The sequence below is a fragment of the Magallana gigas genome, chromosome 8 (genome assembly GCF_963853765.1).
Source record: "Magallana gigas chromosome 8, xbMagGiga1.1, whole genome shotgun sequence".
Taxonomy (NCBI): Eukaryota; Metazoa; Mollusca; class Bivalvia; order Ostreida; family Ostreidae; genus Magallana; species Magallana gigas.
Genome location: NC_088860.1, coordinates 30,153,529 through 30,175,485, shown reverse-complemented (window position 1 = coordinate 30,175,485; position 21,957 = coordinate 30,153,529). Strand labels below are relative to the sequence as shown.

Here is a 21,957-nt window from a genome sequence, read left to right as displayed (position 1 = left end):
AAGGCATTTTGCAAATAAACTATAAAATGCCTGCACCAGAGTACTTGCTTACACCTTTGGTATTTTAACACATGCGTGATGATGTCCGTAAGGTATATTTTAATTTTAACTGATAAGTTATTATTGTGAAGTTAATCAAAAACCTACTTTCATTTTCGATAAATAAGCCCGAAAGAGCAAAAATGAGAGTAAGGTGGTGGACACGCTTTGGCAGATTCAAGACAGAGATCGTTTGCATCCAAATATATGTTTCCAATGAAATAATATTGAATGATTACGTAAAAAGTGAATATATATATTAGGCACTTACCTGGATTACACATAGAAGTTAAGATTTGACAAATGTTGAATAAATGAAATAAGGCATTTCGTTTCTTGAGTGAGCGATTTTAGTTTTGATAGATAGAAGCTAGCCAAGCGCAACCTCTAGCGAAAGAATGGTATAGAGCTTTCCAGAACGGGGTAACCAAGGATGCGGTTTGACTACTAGTAATTAATGTCTTAGCGAAAAGTGTAGGACGGGTTCATCATGCATCGCGGGTAGATATTCATACATTGAATGCGACATTGTTGGTTAATACAAAAAGTGAATAAATGAAATGGAAAAATTTGATGCGATTTTAGTTTTGATCAAAGAATTTATTTTTCCAGAATTTGGTGCCCATGAACGCGGTTTGACTAATTTACACTATGGCGGAAAGTGTAGAGCAAGATACTCTGAAAATGACAACTTTGGTTTAAAAAAATGCAAATAGATATGCATACACTAGCGTTTTTTTTTTAAGTTTCATACATTTTGATACCACGACAGATTGGTAGTGAACTTTTTACATTAATTGTGTTATCGAACGGGGAAGTTAAATTGGGGGAGGGGGGTTAGCCTCCTTAATTTTTTTTTTCGAAACAGTCTTTTATCTGAACTTCACATTTGGGACAGGGATAAAAACATTAGTGGAATTTGACCTAAAGAATAAAATTTAGATATATGACGTCCCAAATACCAACTCACTGGTTTAAATAAAATTCATTGTTATCAATGCCCACTCAGCTGCAAAAAAAAGAATTAAGTCCATGTTCAAGTATTATATTATATCTTCCAATTCAGTTTAAATTTTCATCCCTTTTCTAAATATCCAGCTATGCAGTTTTTTTAATTTCAATTTTAAAGAATAAGAAAAAATTCATACACAATATATACGGTAAAAAGGATTCAACATTATTGCATTATGTCATTCATTTGTTAAGTGTTAATATCCGCGCTTGCACGGGTTATGATCTAGTTTTTATTTTTAAAACATGCTCTCTATTAGACACCAATAACGTATAAAAATAGCTGTGACCATCAAACCCTATAAAAGTGTACTGCTAATAAAAATGATATCGACTGTCTTGCATATAACAATCGACGACATTACTAAACTAATTTGTTAAACATTAAAGAGATGTAAACATTGCAGTGTGAACATATTTTTCTCCTGTATATTTTAGCAATTGTAAAAATGTCACCAACGGTCCTGCACACAAGATTGGACAGCACAACAGATTTGATGTGTTCCATATATTACAGAGGATACGCATGGTCCTCCATCAATATCGCACAGCAAAATAAGTCCGGCCCTTTCTTGCTTTTGAATGTATCCAGCAATGGAAATGTAAAATCAAAAACCACCAGAATTAACGGATCGGTGACAAAAGACGACGACTACATCAACGTGACTGTTTCCTTTGATGTGAGTCCCGGCTCGGGGGTTTGTGAACTAAACCAAACCTATTCCTGTGACATTCAACTGATTGACTCGTCTATCGGTACCATTGCCGCAAATAGTACCCTGATCTTAGAGAGTAGGTACACATTGCATTGACTTAATCTTAAATGACGATACAACTTGTTATTTGATATAATGTCTTTTGTTTGATGTGATGTTCAGCAGATGATACGAATGGTTTTCTATATAGTTTTTGTTCAAACCAAAATATCCTTTGATCATGAAATGCTTTACATAAAGATGTTTGACAATTTCAGTTCCAGTGACAGACGTGCAGATACACCTACAACCTGAGTATCAATATGGTTTGTCGAACTGGATTAATTGTACAGCAAACACAATAGACATGTATACACCTATGTTCTTGGAAGTATGTCTCAACGAAAGCACATTTATCCCTCTCGAAAACGCCACCAATTCCACGTATCTTGATATTGTTTCTCTGCCGAAAAACGAAAACTGTTCTGTGCAGAAAATGTTGAGCCACACCGTGGTTGTAGACAGCAAAATGAACGTATCATTGCGATGCAGAGTTTACGATGACTATTTCAAGACTTCGTTGATTTCTAATTGCGTCAGTCCAAACATCTCCCCAGTTTCAGGTAGCGGTTCACTCATTTTGTGTGATTGGTTTAAAATAATTGTCTTTGGAGCATCTTTTTGTACCTGCAAAATTTATTCATGTGGTGATTGTTGCTGTATAGCATCCATTAATCTCATGCAAATGTTGATAAATCTTGACCTATGTTTTCAGTTCAAGTAATACTAGCGCCAAAATCTCAGGAAAGATTCTTTGGATCAACTGCAGAGATGTTTTGTCATGCCAATACAAGTATCTTTCAATGGAAGGTTATCCATCTGGACTTTCAGAATTCGTCGTCGTTGCCACAGAGACTGATCTCAGTATATTATGATGAAACAAAACAGGGACTTGAAAACATGATAAATGCTACGCTACTTAGAAAAGATGTAATTGTGAACATTTCGTATTTGTTCAATATTAGTGAGATAGCAACGGTTTGTTTCTTAGAAGGGAAATATTTCTGCGTCCTAGAACTTCTGGATGACTCTGTACAAACAACGAGTGATAGTGGAACCCTAACGATTCATGGTGAGATTTTGTGATTCCTTTCGGTTGATTTTACCCCTAGATATTGGTCAATTCAAACATAAATTGTGTTTCCATAAAGGCCTGTTTCTTGAGAAAAGTTCCAACCTCGATTTAATCGAAAGAGATATTTCAATAAGATTATAAATGAAAAACGTAAGTTATCTGTTTACAGTTCAGCCAATGGTGACAGAGTTCTTTCTTCAAGATCCCTATTACAGCGAATCAAATCACAGCTTCAGTTGCAAAGCAACATTTGACGACAATACAAACGTCAGTTTAGAAATACAACAGTGTAATGAAAACTCCTACAAAACCCTTACTGATGATTCTGATTTTGCTTTGATTGAAACCTTGGATAACGGGATTGCTGGAAATTGCACACATCAGATATCCATTGTGTATAGCTTCAACTTTACAACAGCTTCCAATGGTGCTCTTCTTAGATGTCTGGCTGTCGATAACACCTTGAAACTGAATGCCACAGTAGAGTGTTTGCGTTTAGTATTGCAACGTCCAGGTAAATATTTTATACTGACTGTTAAATCCTCCTTTGATAATGTTATCACATCAGGCACGTAGCATCAGGGGGGGCCAGGGGGGGCCTGGCCCCCCCACTTTTTCTCGCAGCAACCATTTTTTTAAAATTTACATATAGAAAATGGAATTATCATTGAGTTGGCCCCCCACTTTTTTGGGAGTATGTAAAAAATTGATATGAAAAGAAGGAAATGAGTAGTGAAATTGAAGTTATGTAGCCCCCCCCCCCCCCCCCCCCCCCCACGGATTAGGATTTTGAAGATTTTGGGAAACGTAACATTTTCCTTAGATGTCTGGCTGTCGATAACACCTTGAATCTGAATTCAACAGTAGAGTGTTTGCGTTTAGTATTACAACGTCCAGGTAATTATTTAATATTGACTGTTAAATCCTCCTTTGATAATGTTATCACATACACGACTATAGATGTACAACCAAAAGACCCCCTTTAAATCAATTATTGACTCAAATGACTGATCCCACGAAATATTGAGAGTTACATAGTTGAGTGTTGTGTGAAATTTGAAAGTCGTTGTTTGTTATGTTTCCTCCTTGAGCAAGAGCTGGGTTAAAAGGGAGATAGAAAGGATGTATTGGTGTATGAATGAGTTGAAGAATGTGTTTAAGTTGAACAAATGTAAAAGTTGGCATCGCGAACGAAATAACACACAAACCCGCCCAATTTGATTGTTCTTGAAGCGTATGAATGGTTAGTTGTTTTTTATTACAAACGCAGAAATAAAGAGGAATGCATGCACTATAATTTAGCGTTGTTGGGTTTTTTCTTTTTTTTCAATGTGTTTACTTCTGTAGAAATATATTCTGTTGAGATGAGATGCTCTACTTTGCATTGTCGTTTATACAGAAAGTCTTTCTTTTCTGTGCATTTCAGTGATTGTGGAAATGACACCTACGGTCCTGTACGCAAGTTTAGGCAACACAACAGAATTGAAGTGTTCCGTACATTACAGAGGATACGCATGGTCCTCCATCAATATCGCACAACAAAATAAGTCTGGCTCTTTCTTGCTTTTGAATGTATCCAGCAATGGAAATGTAGAATCAAAAGCCACCAGAATTAACGGATCGGTGACGAAAGACGACGACCACATCAACGTGACCGTTTCCTTTGATGCGAGTCCCGGCTCGGGGGTTTGTGATCTAAATCAGACCTATTCCTGTGACATTCAACTGATTGACTCGGTTATCGGTACCATTGCCGCAAATAGTACCCTGATCTTAGAGAGTAAGTACACATTGCATTGACTTAATCTTGAATGACGATACAACTTGTTATTTGATATAATGTCTTTTGTTTGACGTGATGTTCAGCAGATGATACGAATGCTTTTCTTCATGGTTTTTTATTCGAACCAAAATATCCTTGGATCATGAAAAATGCTTTACATAAAGATGTTTGACAATTTCAGTTCCAGTGACAGACGTGCAGATACACCTACAACCTGAGTATCAATATGGTTTGTCGGACTGGATTAATTGTACAGCAAACACAATAGACAAGTATACACCTATGTTCTTGGAAGTGTGTCTCAACGAAAGCACATTTATCCCTCTCGAAAACACTACCAATTCCACGTATTTTGATATTGTTTCTCTGCCGAAAAACGAAAACTGTTCTGTGCAGAAAATGTTGAGCCACACCGTGGTTGTAGACAGCAAAATGAACGTATCATTGCGATGCAGAGTTTACGATGACTATTTCAAGACCTCGTTCATTTCTGATTGCGTCAGTCCAAACATCTCCCCAGCTTCAGGTAGCGGTTCACTCATTTTTGTGTGATTGGTTTGAAATGGTTGTCTTTGGTGCATCTTTTTGTACCTGTTAAATTTATTTATGTAATGATTGTTGCTGTATAGCTCTAAATAAGTATAATCCATTAATCTCATGCAACTGTTCATAAATCTTGACCTATGTTTTCAGTTCAAGTAATACTAGAGCCAAAATCTCAAGAAAGATTCTTTGGATCAACTGCAGAGATGTTTTGTCATGCCAATACAAGTATCTTTCAATGGAAGGTTATCCATCTGGACTTTCAGAATTCGTCGTCGTTGCCACAGAGACTGATCTCAGTATATTATGATGAAACAAAACAGGGACTTGAAAACATGATAAATGCTACGCTACTTAGAAAAGATGTAATTGTGAACATTTCGTATGTGTTCAATATTAGTGAGATAGCAACGGTTTGTTTCTTAGAAGGGAAATATTTCTGCGTCCTAGAGCCTCTGGATGACTCTGTACAAACAACGAGTGATAGTGGAACCCTTACGATCCATGGTGAGATTTTGTGACTCCGTTTGGTTGATTTTACTCCTAGATATTGGTCAATTCAAACATAAATTGTGTTTCCATAAAGGCTTGTCTCTTGAGAAAAGTTCCAACCTCGATTTTATCGAAAGAGATATTTCAATAAGATTATAAATGAAAAACGTAATTTATCTGTTTACAGTTCTGCCAATGGTAACAGAGTTCTTTCTTCAAGATTCCTATTACAGCGAATCAAATCACATCTTCAGTTGCAAAGCAACATTTGACGACAATACAAACGTCAGTTTAGAAATACAACAGTGTAATGAAAACTCCTACAAAACCCTTACTGACGATTCTGATTTTGCTCTGATTGAAACCTTGGATAACGGGATTGCTGGAAATTGCACACATCAGATATCCATTGTGTATAGCTTCAACTTTACAACCGCTTCCAGTGGTACTTTTCTTAGATGTCTGGCTGTCGATAACACCTTGAATCTGAATTCAACAGTAGAGTGTTTGCGTTTAGTATTACAACGTCCAGGTAATTATTTAATATTGACTGTTAAATCCTCCTTTGATAATGTTATCACATACACGACTATAGATGTACAACCAAAAGACCCCCTTTAAATCAATTATTGACTCAAATGACTGATCCCACGAAATATTGAGAGTTACATAGTTAAGTGTTGTTTGAAATTTGAAGGTCGTTGTTTGTTATCTTTCCTCCCTGAGCAAGAGCTTGGTTAAAAGGGAGATAGAAAGGGTGTGTTCGTGTGTGAATGAGTTGAAGAATGTGTTTAAGATGAACAAATGTAAAAGTTGGCATCGCGAACGAAATAACGCACAAACCTGCCCAATTTGATTGTTCTTGAAGCGTATGAATGGTTAGTTATTTTTGTATTGCAAACGCAGAAATAAAGAGGAATGCATGCACTATAATTTAGCGTTGTTGGGTTTTTTCTTTTTTTTTTATAAATGTGTTTACTTCTGTAGAAATATATTCTGTTGAGATGAGATGCTCTACTTTGCATTGTCGTTTATACAGAAAGTCTTTCTTTTCTGTGCATTTCAGTGATTGTGGAAATGACACCTACGGTCCTGTACGCAAGTTTAGGCAACACAACAGAATTGAAGTGTTCCGTACATTACAGAGGATACGCATGGTCCTCCATCAATATCGCACAACAGAATAAGTCCGGCTCTTTCTTGCTTTTGAATGTATCCAGCAATGGAAATGTAGAATCAAAAACCACCAGAATTAACGGATCGGTGACGAAAGACGACGACTACATCAACGTGACCGTTTCCTTTGATGCGAGTCCCGGCTCGGGGGTTTGTGATCTAAATCAGACCTATTCCTGTGACATTCAACTGATTGACTCGTCTATCGGTACCATTGCCGCAAATAGTACCCTGATCTTAGAGAGTAGGTACACATTGCATTGACTTAATCTTAAATGACGATGCAGCTTGTTATTTGATATAATGTCTTTTGTTTGACGTGATGTTCAGCAGATGATACGAATGTTTTTCTTTTTGGTTTTTGTTCGAACCAAAATATCCTTGGATCATGAAATGCTTTACATAAAGATGTTTGACAATTTCAGTTCCAGTGACAGACGTGCAGATACACCTACAACCTGAGTATCAATATGGTTTGTCGGACTGGATTAATTGTACAGCAAACACAATAGACAAGTATACACCTATGTTCTTGGAAGTGTGTCTCAACGAAAGCACATTTATCCCTCTCGAAAACGCCACCAATTCCACGTATTTTGATATTGTTTCTCTGCCGAAAAACGAAAACTGTTCTGTGCAGAAAATGTTGAGCCACACCGTGGTTGTAGACAGCAAAATGAACGTATCATTGCGATGCAGAGTTTACGATGACTATTTCAAGACCTCGTTCATTTCTGATTGCGTCAGTCCAAACATCTCCCCAGCTTCAGGTAGCGGTTCACTCATTTTTGTGTGATTGGTTTGAAATGGTTGTCTTTGGTGCATCTTTTTGTACCTGTTAAATTTATTTATGTAATGATTGTTGCTGTATAGCTCTAAATAAGTATAATCCATTAATCTCATGCAACTGTTCATAAATCTTGACCTATGTTTTCAGTTCAAGTAATACTAGAGCCAAAATCTCAAGAAAGATTCTTTGGATCAACTGCAGAGATGTTTTGTCATGCCAATACAAGTATCTTTCAATGGAAGGTTATCCATCTGGACTTTCAGAATTCGTCGTCGTTGCCACAGAGACTGATCTCAGTATATTATGATGAAACAAAACAGGGACTTGAAAACATGATAAATGCTACGCTACTTAGAAAAGATGTAATTGTGAACATTTCGTATGTGTTCAATATTAGTGAGATAGCAACGGTTTGTTTCTTAGAAGGGAAATATTTCTGCGTCCTAGAGCCTCTGGATGACTCTGTACAAACAACGAGTGATAGTGGAACCCTTACGATCCATGGTGAGATTTTGTGACTCCGTTTGGTTGATTTTACTCCTAGATATTGGTCAATTCAAACATAAATTGTGTTTCCATAAAGGCTTGTCTCTTGAGAAAAGTTCCAACCTCGATTTTATCGAAAGAGATATTTCAATAAGATTATAAATGAAAAACGTAATTTATCTGTTTACAGTTCTGCCAATGGTAACAGAGTTCTTTCTTCAAGATTCCTATTACAGCGAATCAAATCACATCTTCAGTTGCAAAGCAACATTTGACGACAATACAAACGTCAGTTTAGAAATACAACAGTGTAATGAAAACTCCTACAAAACCCTTACTGACGATTCTGATTTTGCTCTGATTGAAACCTTGGATAACGGGATTGCTGGAAATTGCACACATCAGATATCCATTGTGTATAGCTTCAACTTTACAACCGCTTCCAGTGGTACTTTTCTTAGATGTCTGGCTGTCGATAACACCTTGAATCTGAATTCAACAGTAGAGTGTTTGCGTTTAGTATTACAACGTCCAGGTAATTATTTAATATTGACTGTTAAATCCTCCTTTGATAATGTTATCACATACACGACTATAGATGTACAACCAAAAGACCCCTTTTAAATCAATTATTGACTCAAATGACTGATCCCACGAAATATTGAGAGTTACATAGTTAAGTGTTGTTTGAAATTTGAAGGTCGTTGTTTGTTATCTTTCCTCCCTAAGCAAGAGCTTGGTTAAAAGGGAGATAGAAAGGGTGTGTTCGTGTGTGAATGAGTTGAAGAATGTGTTTAAGTTGAACAAATGTAAAAGTTGGCATCGCGAACGAAATAACGCACAAACCTGCCCAATTTGATTGTTCTTGAAGCGTATGAATGGTTAGTTATTTTTGTATTGCAAACGCAGAAATAAAGAGGAATGCATGCACTATAATTTAGCGTTGTTGGGTTTTTTTCTTTTTTTTTTATAAATGTGTTTACTTCTGTAGAAATATATTCTGTTGAGATGAGATGCTCTACTTTGCATTGTCGTTTATACAGAAAGTCTTTCTTTTCTGTGCATTTCAGTGATTGTGGAAATGACACCTACGGTCCTGTACGCAAGTTTAGGCAACACAACAGAATTGAAGTGTTCCGTACATTACAGAGGATACGCATGGTCCTCCATCAATATCGCACAACAGAATAAGTCCGGCTCTTTCTTGCTTTTGAATGTATCCAGCAATGGAAATGTAGAATCAAAAACCACCAGAATTAACGGATCGGTGACGAAAGACGACGACTACATCAACGTGACCGTTTCCTTTGATGCGAGTCCCGGCTCGGGGGTTTGTGATCTAAATCAGACCTATTCCTGTGACATTCAACTGATTGACTCGTCTATCGGTACCATTGCCGCAAATAGTACCCTGATCTTAGAGAGTAGGTACACATTGCATTGACTTAATCTTAAATGACGATGCAGCTTGTTATTTGATATAATGTCTTTTGTTTGACGTGATGTTCAGCAGATGATACGAATGCTTTTCTTTTTGGTTTTTGTTCGAACCAAAATATCCTTGGATCATGAAATGCTTTACATAAAGATGTTTGACAATTTCAGTTCCAGTGACAGACGTACAGATACACCTACAACCTGAGTATCAATATGGTTTGTCGGACTGGATTAATTGTACAGCAAACACAATAGACAAGTATACACCTATGTTCTTGGAAGTGTGTCTCAACGAAAGCACATTTATCCCTCTCGAAAACGCCACCAATTCCACGTATTTTGATATTGTTTCTCTGCCGAAAAACGAAAACTGTTCTGTGCAGAAAATGTTGAGCCACACCGTGGTTGTAGACAGCAAAATGAACGTATCATTGCGATGCAGAGTTTACGATGACTATTTCAAGACCTCGTTCATTTCTGATTGCGTCAGTCCAAACATATCCCCAGCTTCAGGTAGCGGTTCACTCATTTTTGTGTGATTGGTTTGAAATGGTTGTCTTTGGTGCATATTTTTGTACCTGCTAAATTTATTTATGTAATGATTGTTGCTGTATAGCTCTAAATAAGTATAATCCATTAATCTCATGCAACTGTTCATAAATCTTGACCATTGTTTTCAGTTCAAGTAATCCTAGAGCCAAAATCCCAAGAAAGATTCTTTGGATCAACTGCAGAGATGTTTTGTCATGCCAATACAAGTATCTTTCAATGGAAGGTTATCCATCTGGACTTTCAGAATTCGTCGTCGTTGCCACAGAGACTGATCTCAGTATATTATGATGAAACAAAACAGGGACTTGAAAACATGATAAATGCTACGCTACTTAGAAAAGATGTAATTGTGAACATTTCGTATGTGTTCAATATTAGTGAGATAGCAACAGTTTGTTTCTTAGAAGGGAAATATTTCTGCGTCCTAGAGCTTCTGGATGACTCTGTACAAACAACGAGTGATAGTGGAACCCTTACGATCCATGGTGAGATTTTGTGACTCCGTTTGGTTGATTTTAATCCTAGATATTGGTCAATTCAAACATAAATTGTGTTTCCATAAAGGCTTGTCTCTTGAGAAAAGTTCCAACCTCGATTTTATCGAAAGAGATATTTCAATAAGATTATAAATGAAAAACGTAATTTATCTGTTTACAGTTCTGCCAATGGTAACAGAGTTCTTTCTTCAAGATTCCTATTACAGCGAATCAAATCACATCTTCAGTTGCAAAGCAACATTTGACGACAATACAAACGTCAGTTTAGAAATACAACAGTGTAATGAAAACTCCTACAAAACCCTTACTGACGATTCTGATTTTGCTCTGATTGAAACCTTGGATAACGGGATTGCTGGAAATTGCACACATCAGATATCCATTGTGTATAGCTTCAACTTTACAACCGCTTCCAGTGGTACTTTTCTTAGATGTCTGGCTGTCGATAACACCTTGAATCTGAATTCAACAGTAGAGTGTTTGCGTTTAGTATTACAACGTCCAGGTAATTATTTAATATTGACTGTTAAATCCTCCTTTGATAATGTTATCACATACACGACTATAGATGTACAACCAAAAGACCCCTTTTAAATCAATTATTGACTCAAATGACTGATCCCACGAAATATTGAGAGTTACATAGTTAAGTGTTGTTTGAAATTTGAAGGTCGTTGTTTGTTATCTTTCCTCCCTGAGCAAGAGCTTGGTTAAAAGGGAGATAGAAAGGGTGTGTTCGTGTGTGAATGAGTTGAAGAATGTGTTTAAGTTGAACAAATGTAAAAGTTGGCATCGCGAACGAAATAACGCACAAACCTGCCCAATTTGATTGTTCTTGAAGCGTATGAATGGTTAGTTATTTTTGTATTGCAAACGCAGAAATAAAGAGGAATGCATGCACTATAATTTAGCGTTGTTGGGTTTTTTTCTTTTTTTTTATAAATGTGTTTACTTCTGTAGAAATATATTCTGTTGAGATGAGATGCTCTACTTTGCATTGTCGTTTATACAGAAAGTCTTTCTTTTCTGTGCATTTCAGTGATTGTGGAAATGACACCTACGGTCCTGTACGCAAGTTTAGGCAACACAACAGAATTGAAGTGTTCCGTACATTACAGAGGATACGCATGGTCCTCCATCAATATCGCACAACAGAATAAGTCCGGCTCTTTCTTGCTTTTGAATGTATCCAGCAATGGAAATGTAGAATCAAAAACCACCAGAATTAACGGATCGGTGACGAAAGACGACGACTACATCAACGTGACCGTTTCCTTTGATGCGAGTCCCGGCTCGGGGGTTTGTGATCTAAATCAGACCTATTCCTGTGACATTCAACTGATTGACTCGTCTATCGGTACCATTGCCGCAAATAGTACCCTGATCTTAGAGAGTAGGTACACATTGCATTGACTTAATCTTAAATGACGATGCAGCTTGTTATTTGATATAATGTCTTTTGTTTGACGTGATGTTCAGCAGATGATACGAATGTTTTTCTTTTTGGTTTTTGTTCGAACCAAAATATCCTTGGATCATGAAATGCTTTACATAAAGATGTTTGACAATTTCAGTTCCAGTGACAGACGTGCAGATACACCTACAACCTGAGTATCAATATGGTTTGTCGGACTGGATTAATTGTACAGCAAACACAATAGACAAGTATACACCTATGTTCTTGGAAGTGTGTGTCAACGAAAGCACATTTATCCCTCTCGAAAACGCCACCAATTCCACGTATTTTGATATTGTTTCTCTGCCGAAAAACGAAAACTGTTCTGTGCAGAAAATGTTGAGCCACACCGTGGTTGTAGACAGCAAAATGAACGTATCATTGCGATGCAGAGTTTACGATGACTATTTCAAGACCTCGTTCATTTCTGATTGCGTCAGTCCAAACATCTCCCCAGCTTCAGGTAGCGGTTCACTCATTTTTGTGTGATTGGTTTGAAATGGTTGTCTTTGGTGCATCTTTTTGTACCTGCTAAATTTATTTATGTAATGATTGTTGCTGTATAGCTCTAAATAAGTATAATCCATTAATCTCATGCAACTGTTCATAAATCTTGACCTATGTTTTCAGTTCAAGTAATCCTAGAGCCAAAATCCCAAGAAAGATTCTTTGGATCAACTGCAGAGATGTTTTGTCATGCCAATACAAGTATCTTTCAATGGAAGGTTATCCATCTGGACTTTCAGAATTCGTCGTCGTTGCCACAGAGACTGATCTCAGTATATTATGATGAAACAAAACAGGGACTTGAAAACATGATAAATGCTACGCTACTTAGAAAAGATGTAATTGTGAACATTTCGTATGTGTTCAATATTAGTGAGATAGCAACAGTTTGTTTCTTAGAAGGGAAATATTTCTGCGTCCTAGAGCTTCTGGATGACTCTGTACAAACAACGAGTGATAGTGGAACCCTTACGATCCATGGTGAGATTTTGTGACTCCGTTTGGTTGATTTTAATCCTAGATATTGGTCAATTCAAACATAAATTGTGTTTCCATAAAGGCTTGTCTCTTGAGAAAAGTTCCAACCTCGATTTAATCGAAAGAGATATTTCAATAAGATTATAAATGAAAAACGTAATTTATCTGTTTACAGTTCAGCCAATGGTGACAGAGTTCTTTCTTCAAGATTCCTATTACAGCGAATCAAATCACATCTTCAGTTGCAAAGCAACATTTGACGACAATACAAACGTCAGTTTAGAAATACAACAGTGTAATGAAAACTCCTACAAAACCCTTACTGATGATTCTGATTTTGCTCTGATTGAAACCTTGGATAACGGGATTGCTGGAAATTGCACACATCAGATATCCATTGTGTATAGCTTCAACTTTACAACCGCTTCCAGTGGTACTTTTCTTAGATGTCTGGCTGTCGATAACACCTTGAATCTGAATTCAACAGTAGAGTGTTTGCGTTTAGTATTACAACGTCCAGGTAAATATTTAATATTGACTGTTAAATCCTCCTTTGATAATGTTATCACATACACGACTATAGATGTACAACCCAAAGGACCCCTTTTAATTCAATTATTGACTCAAATGACTGATCCCACGAAATATTGAGAGTTACATAGTTGAGTGTTGTGTGAAATTTGAAAGTCGTTGTTTGTTATCTTTCCTCCTTGAGCAAGAGCTGGGTTAAATGGGAGATAGAAAGGATGTATTGGTGTGTTAATGAGTTGAAGAATGTGTTTAAGTTGAACAAATGTAAAAGTTGGCATCGCGAACGAAATAACACACAAACCCGCCCAATTTGATTGTTCTTGAAGCGTATGAATGGTTAGTTGTTTTTTATTACAAACGCAGAAATAAAGAGGAATGCATGCACTATAATTTAGCGTTGTTGGGTTTTTTTCTTTTTTTTTCAATGTGTTTACTTCTGTAGAAATATATTCTGTTGAGATGAGATGCTCTACTTTGCATTGTCGTTTATACAGAAAGTCTTTCTTTTCTGTGCATTTCAGTGATTGTGGAAATGACACCTACGGTCCTGTACGCAAGTTTAGGCAACACAACAGAATTGAGGTGTTCCGTACATTACAGAGGATACGCATGGTCCTCTATCAATATCGCACAGCAAAATAAGTCCGGCTCTTTCTTGCTTTTGAATGTATCCAGCAATGGAAATGTAGAATCAAAAACCACCAGAATTAACGGATCGGTGACGAAAGACGACGACTACATCAACGTGACCGTTTCATTTGATGCGAGTCCCGGCTCGGGGGTTTGTGATCTAAATCAGACCTATTCCTGTGACATTCAACTGATTGACTCGTCTATCGGTACCATTGCCGCAAATAGTACCCTGATCTTAGAGAGTAGGTACACATTGCATTGACTTAATCTTGAATGACGATACAACTTGTTATTTGATATAATGTCTTTTGTTTGACGTGATGTTCAGCAGATGATACGAATGTTTCTCTTTATGGTTTTTGTACGAACCAAAATATCCTTGGATCATGAAATGCTTTACATAAAGATGTTTGACAATTTCAGTTCCAGTGACAGACGTGCAGATACACCTACAACCTGAGTATCAATATGGTTTGTCGGACTGGATTAATTGTACAGCAAACACAATAGACAAGTATACACCTATGTTCTTGGAAGTGTGTGTCAACGAAAGCACATTTAACCCTCTCGAAAACGCCACCAATTCCACGTATTTTGATATTGTTTCTCTGCCGAAAAACGAAAACTGTTCTGTGCAGAAAATGTTGAGCCACACCGTGGTTGTAGACAGCAAAATGAACGTATCATTGCGATGCAGAGTTTACGATGACTATTTCAAGACCTCGTTCATTTCTGATTGCGTCAGTCCAAACATCTCCCCAGCTTCAGGTAGCGGTTCACTCATTTTTGTGTGATTGGTTTGAAATGGTTGTCTTTGGTGCATCTTTTTGTACCTGTTAAATTTATTTATGTAATGATTGTTGCTGTATAGCTCTAAATAAGTATAATCCATTAATTTCATGCAACTGTTCATAAATCTTGACCATTGTTTTCAGTTCAAGTAATCCTAGAGCCAAAATCTCAAGAAAGATTCTTTGGATCAACTGCAGAGATGTTTTGTCATGCCAATACAAGTATCTTTCAATGGAAGGTTATCCATCTGGACTTTCAGAATTCGTTGTCGTTGCCACAGAGAATGATCTCAGTATATTATGATGAAACAAAACAGGGACTTGAAAACATGATAAATGCTACGCTACTTAGAAAAGATGTAATTGTGAACATTTCGTATGTGTTCAATATTAGTGAGATAGCAACGGTTTGTTTCTTAGAAGGGAAATATTTCTGCGTCCTAGAGCTTCTGGATGACTCTGTACAAACAACGAGTGATAGTGGAACCCTTACGATCCATGGTGAAATTTTGTGACTCCTTTTGGTTGATTTTACTCCTAGATATTGGTCAATTCAAACATAGATTGTGTTTCCATAAAGGCTTGTCTCTTGAAAAAGTTCCAACCTCGATTTAATCGAACGAGATATTTCAATAAGATTATAAAACGTAATTTAAAACGTAATTTATCTGTTTACAGTTCAGCCGATGGTGACAGAGTTTTTTCTTCAAGATCCTTATTACAGAGAATCAAATCACAGATTCAGTTGCAAAGCAACATTTGACGACAATACAAACGTCAGTTTAGAAATACAACAGTGTAATGAAAACTCCTACAAAACCCTTACTGATGATTCTGATTTTGCTCTGATTGAAACCTTGGATAACGGGATTGCTGGAAATTGCACACATCAGATATCAATTGTGTATAGCTTCAACTTTACAACCGCTTCCAATGGTACTCTTCTTAGATGTCTGGCTGTCGATAACACCTTGAAACTGAATGCAACAGTAGAGTGTTTGCGTCTAGTATTGCAACGTCCAGGTAAATATTTTATATTGACTGTTAAATCCTCCTTTGATAATGTTATCACATACACGACTATGGATGTACAACAAAAATGACCCCTTCAAATCAATTATTGACTCAAATGACTGATAACACGAAATATTGAGAGTTACATAGTTGAGTGTTGTTTGAAATTTGAAGGTCGTTGTTTGATGTTTCCTCCTTGGGCAAGAGCTGCGTTAAAAGGGAGATAGAAAGGATATGTTCGTGTGTGAATGAGTTAAAGAATGTGTTTAAGTTGAACCAAATGTGAAAGTTGGCATCGCGAACGAAATAACGCACAAACCCGCCAAATTTGATTGTTCTGGAAGTGTATGAATGGTTAATTATTTTTGTATTGCAAACGCAGAAATAAAGAGGAATGCATGCACTATAATTTAGCGTTGTTGGTTTTTTTCTCTTTTTTTTAATGTGTTTACTTTTGTAGAAATATATTTTGTTGGGATGAGATGCTCTACTTTGCATTGCCGTTTATACAGAAAGTCTTTCTTTTCTGTGCATTTCAGTGATTGTGGAAATGACACCTACGATTCTGTACGCAAGATTAGGAAACACAACCGAATTGAAGTGTTCCGTACATTACAGAGGATACGCATGGTCCTCCATCAATATCGCACAGCAAAATAAGTCCGGCTCTTTCTTGCTTTTGAATGTATCCAGCAATGGAAATGTAGAATCAGAAACCACCAGAATTAACGGATCAGTGACGAAAGACGACGACTACATCAACGTGACCGTTTCCTTTGATGCGAGTCCCGGCTCGGGGGTTTGTGAACTAAACCAAACCTATTCCTGTGACATTCAACTGATTGACTCGTCTATCGGCACCATTGCCGCAAATAGTACCCTGATCTTAGAGAGTAAGTACACATTGCATTGACTTAATCTTGAATGACGATACAACTTGTTATTTGATATAATGTCTTTTCTTTGACGTGATGTTCAGCAGATGATACGAATGTTTTTCTATATAGTTTTTGTTAGAACCAAAATATCCTTGGATTATAAAAATGCTTTACATAAAGATGTTTGACAATTTCAGTTCCAGTGACAGACGTGCAGATACACCTACAACCTGAGTATCAATATGGTTTGTCGGACTGGATTAATTGTACAGCAAACACAATAGACAAGTATACACCTATGTTCTTGGAAGTGTGTGTCAACGAAAGCACATTTATCCCTCTCGAAAACGCCACCAATTCCACGTATTTTGATATTGTTTCTCTGCCGAAAAACGAAAACTGTTCTGTGCCGAAAATGTTGAGCCACACCGTGGTTGTAGACAGCAAAATGAACGTATCATTGCGATGCAGAGTTTACGATGACTATTTCAAGACCTCGTTCATTTCTGATTGCGTCAGTCCAAACATCTCCCCAGCTTCAGGTAGCGCTTCACTCATTTTAGTGTGATTGGTTTGAAATGGTTGTCTTTGGTTCATCTTTTTGTACCTGCAAAATTTATTCATGTGGTGATTGTTGCTGTATAGCTCTAAAAAAGTATAATCCATTAATCTTATGCAAATGTTGATTAATCTTGACCTATGTTTTCAGTTCAAGTAATACTAGAGCCAAAATCTCAAGAAAGATTCTTTGGATCAACTGCAGAGATGTTTTGTCATGCCAATACAAGTATCTTTCAATGGAAGGTTATCCATCTGGACTTTCAGAATTCGTCGTCGTTGCCACAGAGAATGATCTCAGTATATTATGATGAAACAAAACAGGGACTTGAAAACATGATAAATGCTACGCTACTTAGAAAAGATGTAATTGTGAACATTTCGTATGTGTTCAATATTAGTGAGATAGCAACGGTTTGTTTCTTAGAAGGGAAATATTTCTGCGTCCTAGAGCTTCTGGATGACTCTGTACAAACAACGAGTGATAGTGGAACCCTTACGATCCATGGTGAGATTTTGTGACTCCTTTTGGTTGATTTTACCCCTAGATATTGGTCAATTCAAACATAGATTGTGTTTCCATAAAGGCCTGTTTCTTGAGAAAAGTTCCAACCTCGATTTAATCGAAAGAGATATTTCAATAAGATTATAAATGAAAAACGTAATTTATCTGTTTACAGTTCAGCCAATGGTGACAGAGTTCTTTCTTCAAGATCCCTATTACAGCGAATCAAATCACAGATTCAGTTGCAAAGCAACATTTGACGACAATACAAACGTCAGTTTAGAAATACAACAGTGTAATGAAAACTCCTACAAAACCCTTACTGATGATTCTGATTTTGCTCTGATTGAAACCTTGGATAACGAGATTGCTGGAAATTGCACACATCAGATATCCATTGTGTATAGCTTCAACTTTACAACCGCTTCCAATGGTACTCTTCTTAGATGTCTGGCTGTCGATAACACCTTGAAATTGAATGCAACAGTAGAGTGTTTGCGTCTAGTAATGCAACGTCCAGGTAAATATTTTATATTGACTGTTAAATCCTCCTTTGATAATGTTATCACATACACGATTATAGATGTACAACAAAAATGACCCCCTTTAAATCAATTATTGACTCAAATGACTGATCCCACGAAATATTGAGAGTTACATAGTTGAGTGTTGTTTGAAATTTGAAGGTCGTTGTTTGATATGTTTCCTCCTTGGGCAAGAGCTGCGTTAAAAGGGAGATAGAAAGGATGCGTTCGTGTGTGAATGAGTTGAAGAATGTGTTTAAGTTGAACCAAATGTGAAAGTTGGCATCGCGAACGAAATAACGCACAAAACCGCCCAATTTGATTGTTCTTGAAGTGTATGAATGGTTAGTTATTTTTGTATTGCAAACGCAGAAATAAAGAGGAATGCATGCACTATAATTTAGCGTTGTTGGTTTTTTTTCTCTTTTTTTCAATGTGTTTACTTCTGTAGAAATATATTTTGTTGGGATGAGATGCTCTACTTTGCATTACCGTTGATACAGAAAGTCTTTCTTTTCTGTGCATTTCAGTGATTGTGGAAATGACACCTACGATCCTGTTCGCAAGATTAGGAAACACAACAGAATTGAGGTGTTCCGTACATTACAGAGGATACGCATGGTCCTCCATCAATATCGCACAATATAATAAGTCCGGCTCTTTCTTGCTTTTGAATGTATCCAGCAATGGAAATGTAGAATCAGAAACCACCAGAATTAACGGATCAGTGACGAAAGACGACGACTACATCAACGTGACCGTTTCCTTTGATGGGAGTCCCGGCTTGGGGGTTTGTGAACTAAACCAAACCTATTCCTGTGACATTCAACTGATTGACTCGTCTATCGGTACCATTGCCGCAAATAGTACCCTGATCTTAGAGAGTAAGTACACATTGCATTGACTTAATCTTGAATGACGATACAACTTGTTATTTGATATAATGTCTTTTGTTTGACGTGATGTTCAGCAGATGATACGAATGTTTTTCTATATAGTTTTTGTTCGAACCAAAATATCCTTGGATTATAAAAATGCTTTACATAAAGATGTTTGACAATTTCAGTTCCAGTGACAGACGTGCAGATACACCTACAACCTGAGTATCAATATGGTTTGTCGGACTGGATTAATTGTACAGCAAACACAATAGACAAGTATACACCTATGTTCTTGGAAGTGTGTGTCAACGAAAGCACATTTATCCCTCTCGAAAACGCCACCAATTCCACGTATTTTGATATTGTTTCTCTGCCGAAAAACGAAAACTGTTCTGTGCCGAAAATGTTGAGCCACACCGTGGTTGTAGACAGCAAAATGAACGTATCATTGCGATGCAGAGTTTACGATGACTATTTCAAGACCTCGTTCATTTCTGATTGCGTCAGTCCAAACATCTCCCCAGCTTCAGGTAGCGCTTCACTCATTTTAGTGTGATTGGTTTGAAATGGTTGTCTTTGGTTCATCTTTTTGTACCTGCAAAATTTATTCATGTGGTGATTGTTGCTGTATAGCTCTAAAAAAGTATAATCCATTAATCTTATGCAAATGTTGATTAATCTTGACCTATATTTTCAGTTCAAGTAATACTAGAGCCAAAATCTCAAGAAAGATTCTTTGGATCAACTGCAGAGATGTTTTGTCATGCCAATACAAGTATCTTTCAATGGAAGGTTATCCATCTGGACTTTCAGAATTCGTCGTCGTTGCCACAGAGACTGATCTCAGTATATTATGATGAAACAAAACAGGGACTTGAAAACATGATAAATGCTACGCTACTTAGAAAAGATGTAATTGTGAACATTTCGTATGTGTTCAATATTAGTGAGATAGCAACGGTTTGTTTCTTAGAAGGGAAATATTTCTGCGTCCTAGAGCTTCTGGATGACTCTGTACAAACAACGAGTGATAGTGGAACCCTTACGATCCATGGTGAGATTTTGTGACTCCTTTGGTTGATTTTACTCCTAGATATTGGTCAATTCAAACATAGATTGTGTTTCCATAAAGGCCTGTTTCTTGAGAAAAGTTCCAACCTCGATTTAATCGAAAGAGATATTTCAATAAGATTATAAATGAAAAACGTAATTTATCTGTTTACAGTTCAGCCAATGGTGACAGAGTTCTTTCTTCAAGATCCCTATTACAGCGAATCAAATCACAGATTCAGTTGCAAAGCAACATTTGACGACAATACAAACGTCAGTTTAGAAATACAACAGTGTAATGAAAACTCCTACAAAACCCTTACTGATGATTCTGATTTTGCTCTGATTGAAACCTTGGATAACGAGATTGCTGGAAATTGCACACATCAGATATCCATTGTGTATAGCTTCAACTTTACAACCGCTTCCAATGGTACTCTTCTTAGATGTCTGGCTGTCGATAACACCTTGAAATTGAATGCAACAGTAGAGTGTTTGCGTCTAGTAATGCAACGTCCAGGTAAATATTTTATATTGACTGTTAAATCCTCCTTTGATAATGTTATCACATACACGACTATAGATGTACAACAAAAATGACCCCCTTTAAATCAATTATTGACTCAAATGACTGATCCCACGAAATATTGAGAGTTACATAGTTGAGTGTTGTTTGAAATTTGAAGGTCGTTGTTTGATATGTTTCCTCCTTGGGCAAGAGCTGCGTTAAAAGGGAGATAGAAAGGATGTGTTCGTGTGTGAATGAGTTGAAGAATGTGTTTAAGTTGAACCAAATGTGAAAGTTGGCATCGCGAACGAAATAACGCACAAACCCGCCAAATTTGATTGTTCTGGAAGTGTATGAATGGTTAGTTATTTTTGTATTGCAAACGCAGAAATAAAGAGGAATGCATGCACGATAATTTAGCGTTGTTGGTTTTTTTCTCTTTTTTTCAATGTGTTTACTTCTGTAGAAATATATTCTGTTGGGATGAGATGCTCTACTTTGCATTACCGTTGATACAGAAAGTCTTTCTTTTCTGTGCATTTCAGTGATTGTGGAAATGACACCTACGATCCTGTTCGCAAGATTAGGCAACACAACAGAATTGAGGTGTTCCGTACATTACAGAGGATACGCATGGTCCTCCATCAATATCGCACAACAGAATAAGTCCGGCTCTTTCTTGCTTTTGAATGTATCCAGCAATGGAAATGTAGAATCAGAAACCACCAGAATTAAGGGATCAGTGACGAAAGACGACGACTACATCAACGTGACCGTTTCCTTTGATGGGAGTCCCGGCTTGGGGGTTTGTGAACTAAACCAAACCTATTCCTGTGACATTCAACTGATTGACTCGTCTATCGGTACCATTGCCGCAAATAGTACCCTGATCTTAGAGAGTAAGTACACATTGCATTGACTTAATCTTGAATGACGATACAACTTGTTATTTGATATAATGTCTTTTGTTTGACGTGATGTTCAGCAGATGATACGAATGTTTTTCTA

The 21,957-nt window shown here is 36.9% G+C and overlaps 1 protein-coding gene across 2 annotated transcripts in view; it reads left to right on the top strand.

Moving 5' to 3' along the window:
• The window catches only part of LOC105320702 (uncharacterized), a 38,273-nt gene that overhangs the window by 7,629 nt on the left and 8,687 nt on the right, over positions 1 to 21,957 (top strand). Inside the window, exons 12-44 of one of the 2 annotated variants that reach the window (XM_066069204.1) lie at positions 1,489 to 1,842; positions 2,024 to 2,368; positions 2,521 to 2,877; positions 3,050 to 3,394; positions 4,307 to 4,660; positions 4,845 to 5,189; positions 5,357 to 5,713; positions 5,886 to 6,230; positions 6,765 to 7,118; positions 7,300 to 7,644; positions 7,812 to 8,168; positions 8,341 to 8,685; positions 9,221 to 9,574; positions 9,756 to 10,100; positions 10,268 to 10,624; positions 10,797 to 11,141; positions 11,676 to 12,029; positions 12,211 to 12,555; positions 12,723 to 13,079; positions 13,252 to 13,596; positions 14,129 to 14,482; positions 14,664 to 15,008; positions 15,176 to 15,532; positions 15,710 to 16,054; positions 16,585 to 16,938; positions 17,121 to 17,465; positions 17,633 to 17,989; positions 18,162 to 18,506; positions 19,041 to 19,394; positions 19,577 to 19,921; positions 20,089 to 20,445; positions 20,617 to 20,961; positions 21,495 to 21,848. In XM_066069204.1, the coding sequence (XP_065925276.1) occupies positions 1,489 to 1,842; positions 2,024 to 2,368; positions 2,521 to 2,877; positions 3,050 to 3,394; positions 4,307 to 4,660; positions 4,845 to 5,189; positions 5,357 to 5,713; positions 5,886 to 6,230; positions 6,765 to 7,118; positions 7,300 to 7,644; positions 7,812 to 8,168; positions 8,341 to 8,685; positions 9,221 to 9,574; positions 9,756 to 10,100; positions 10,268 to 10,624; positions 10,797 to 11,141; positions 11,676 to 12,029; positions 12,211 to 12,555; positions 12,723 to 13,079; positions 13,252 to 13,596; positions 14,129 to 14,482; positions 14,664 to 15,008; positions 15,176 to 15,532; positions 15,710 to 16,054; positions 16,585 to 16,938; positions 17,121 to 17,465; positions 17,633 to 17,989; positions 18,162 to 18,506; positions 19,041 to 19,394; positions 19,577 to 19,921; positions 20,089 to 20,445; positions 20,617 to 20,961; positions 21,495 to 21,848 (11,562 nt within the window). The remainder of the gene's footprint in view (positions 1 to 1,488; positions 1,843 to 2,023; positions 2,369 to 2,520; positions 2,878 to 3,049; positions 3,395 to 4,306; positions 4,661 to 4,844; positions 5,190 to 5,356; positions 5,714 to 5,885; positions 6,231 to 6,764; positions 7,119 to 7,299; positions 7,645 to 7,811; positions 8,169 to 8,340; positions 8,686 to 9,220; positions 9,575 to 9,755; positions 10,101 to 10,267; positions 10,625 to 10,796; positions 11,142 to 11,675; positions 12,030 to 12,210; positions 12,556 to 12,722; positions 13,080 to 13,251; positions 13,597 to 14,128; positions 14,483 to 14,663; positions 15,009 to 15,175; positions 15,533 to 15,709; positions 16,055 to 16,584; positions 16,939 to 17,120; positions 17,466 to 17,632; positions 17,990 to 18,161; positions 18,507 to 19,040; positions 19,395 to 19,576; positions 19,922 to 20,088; positions 20,446 to 20,616; positions 20,962 to 21,494; positions 21,849 to 21,957) is intronic. The other variant, XM_066069205.1, reaches the window with a different exon arrangement.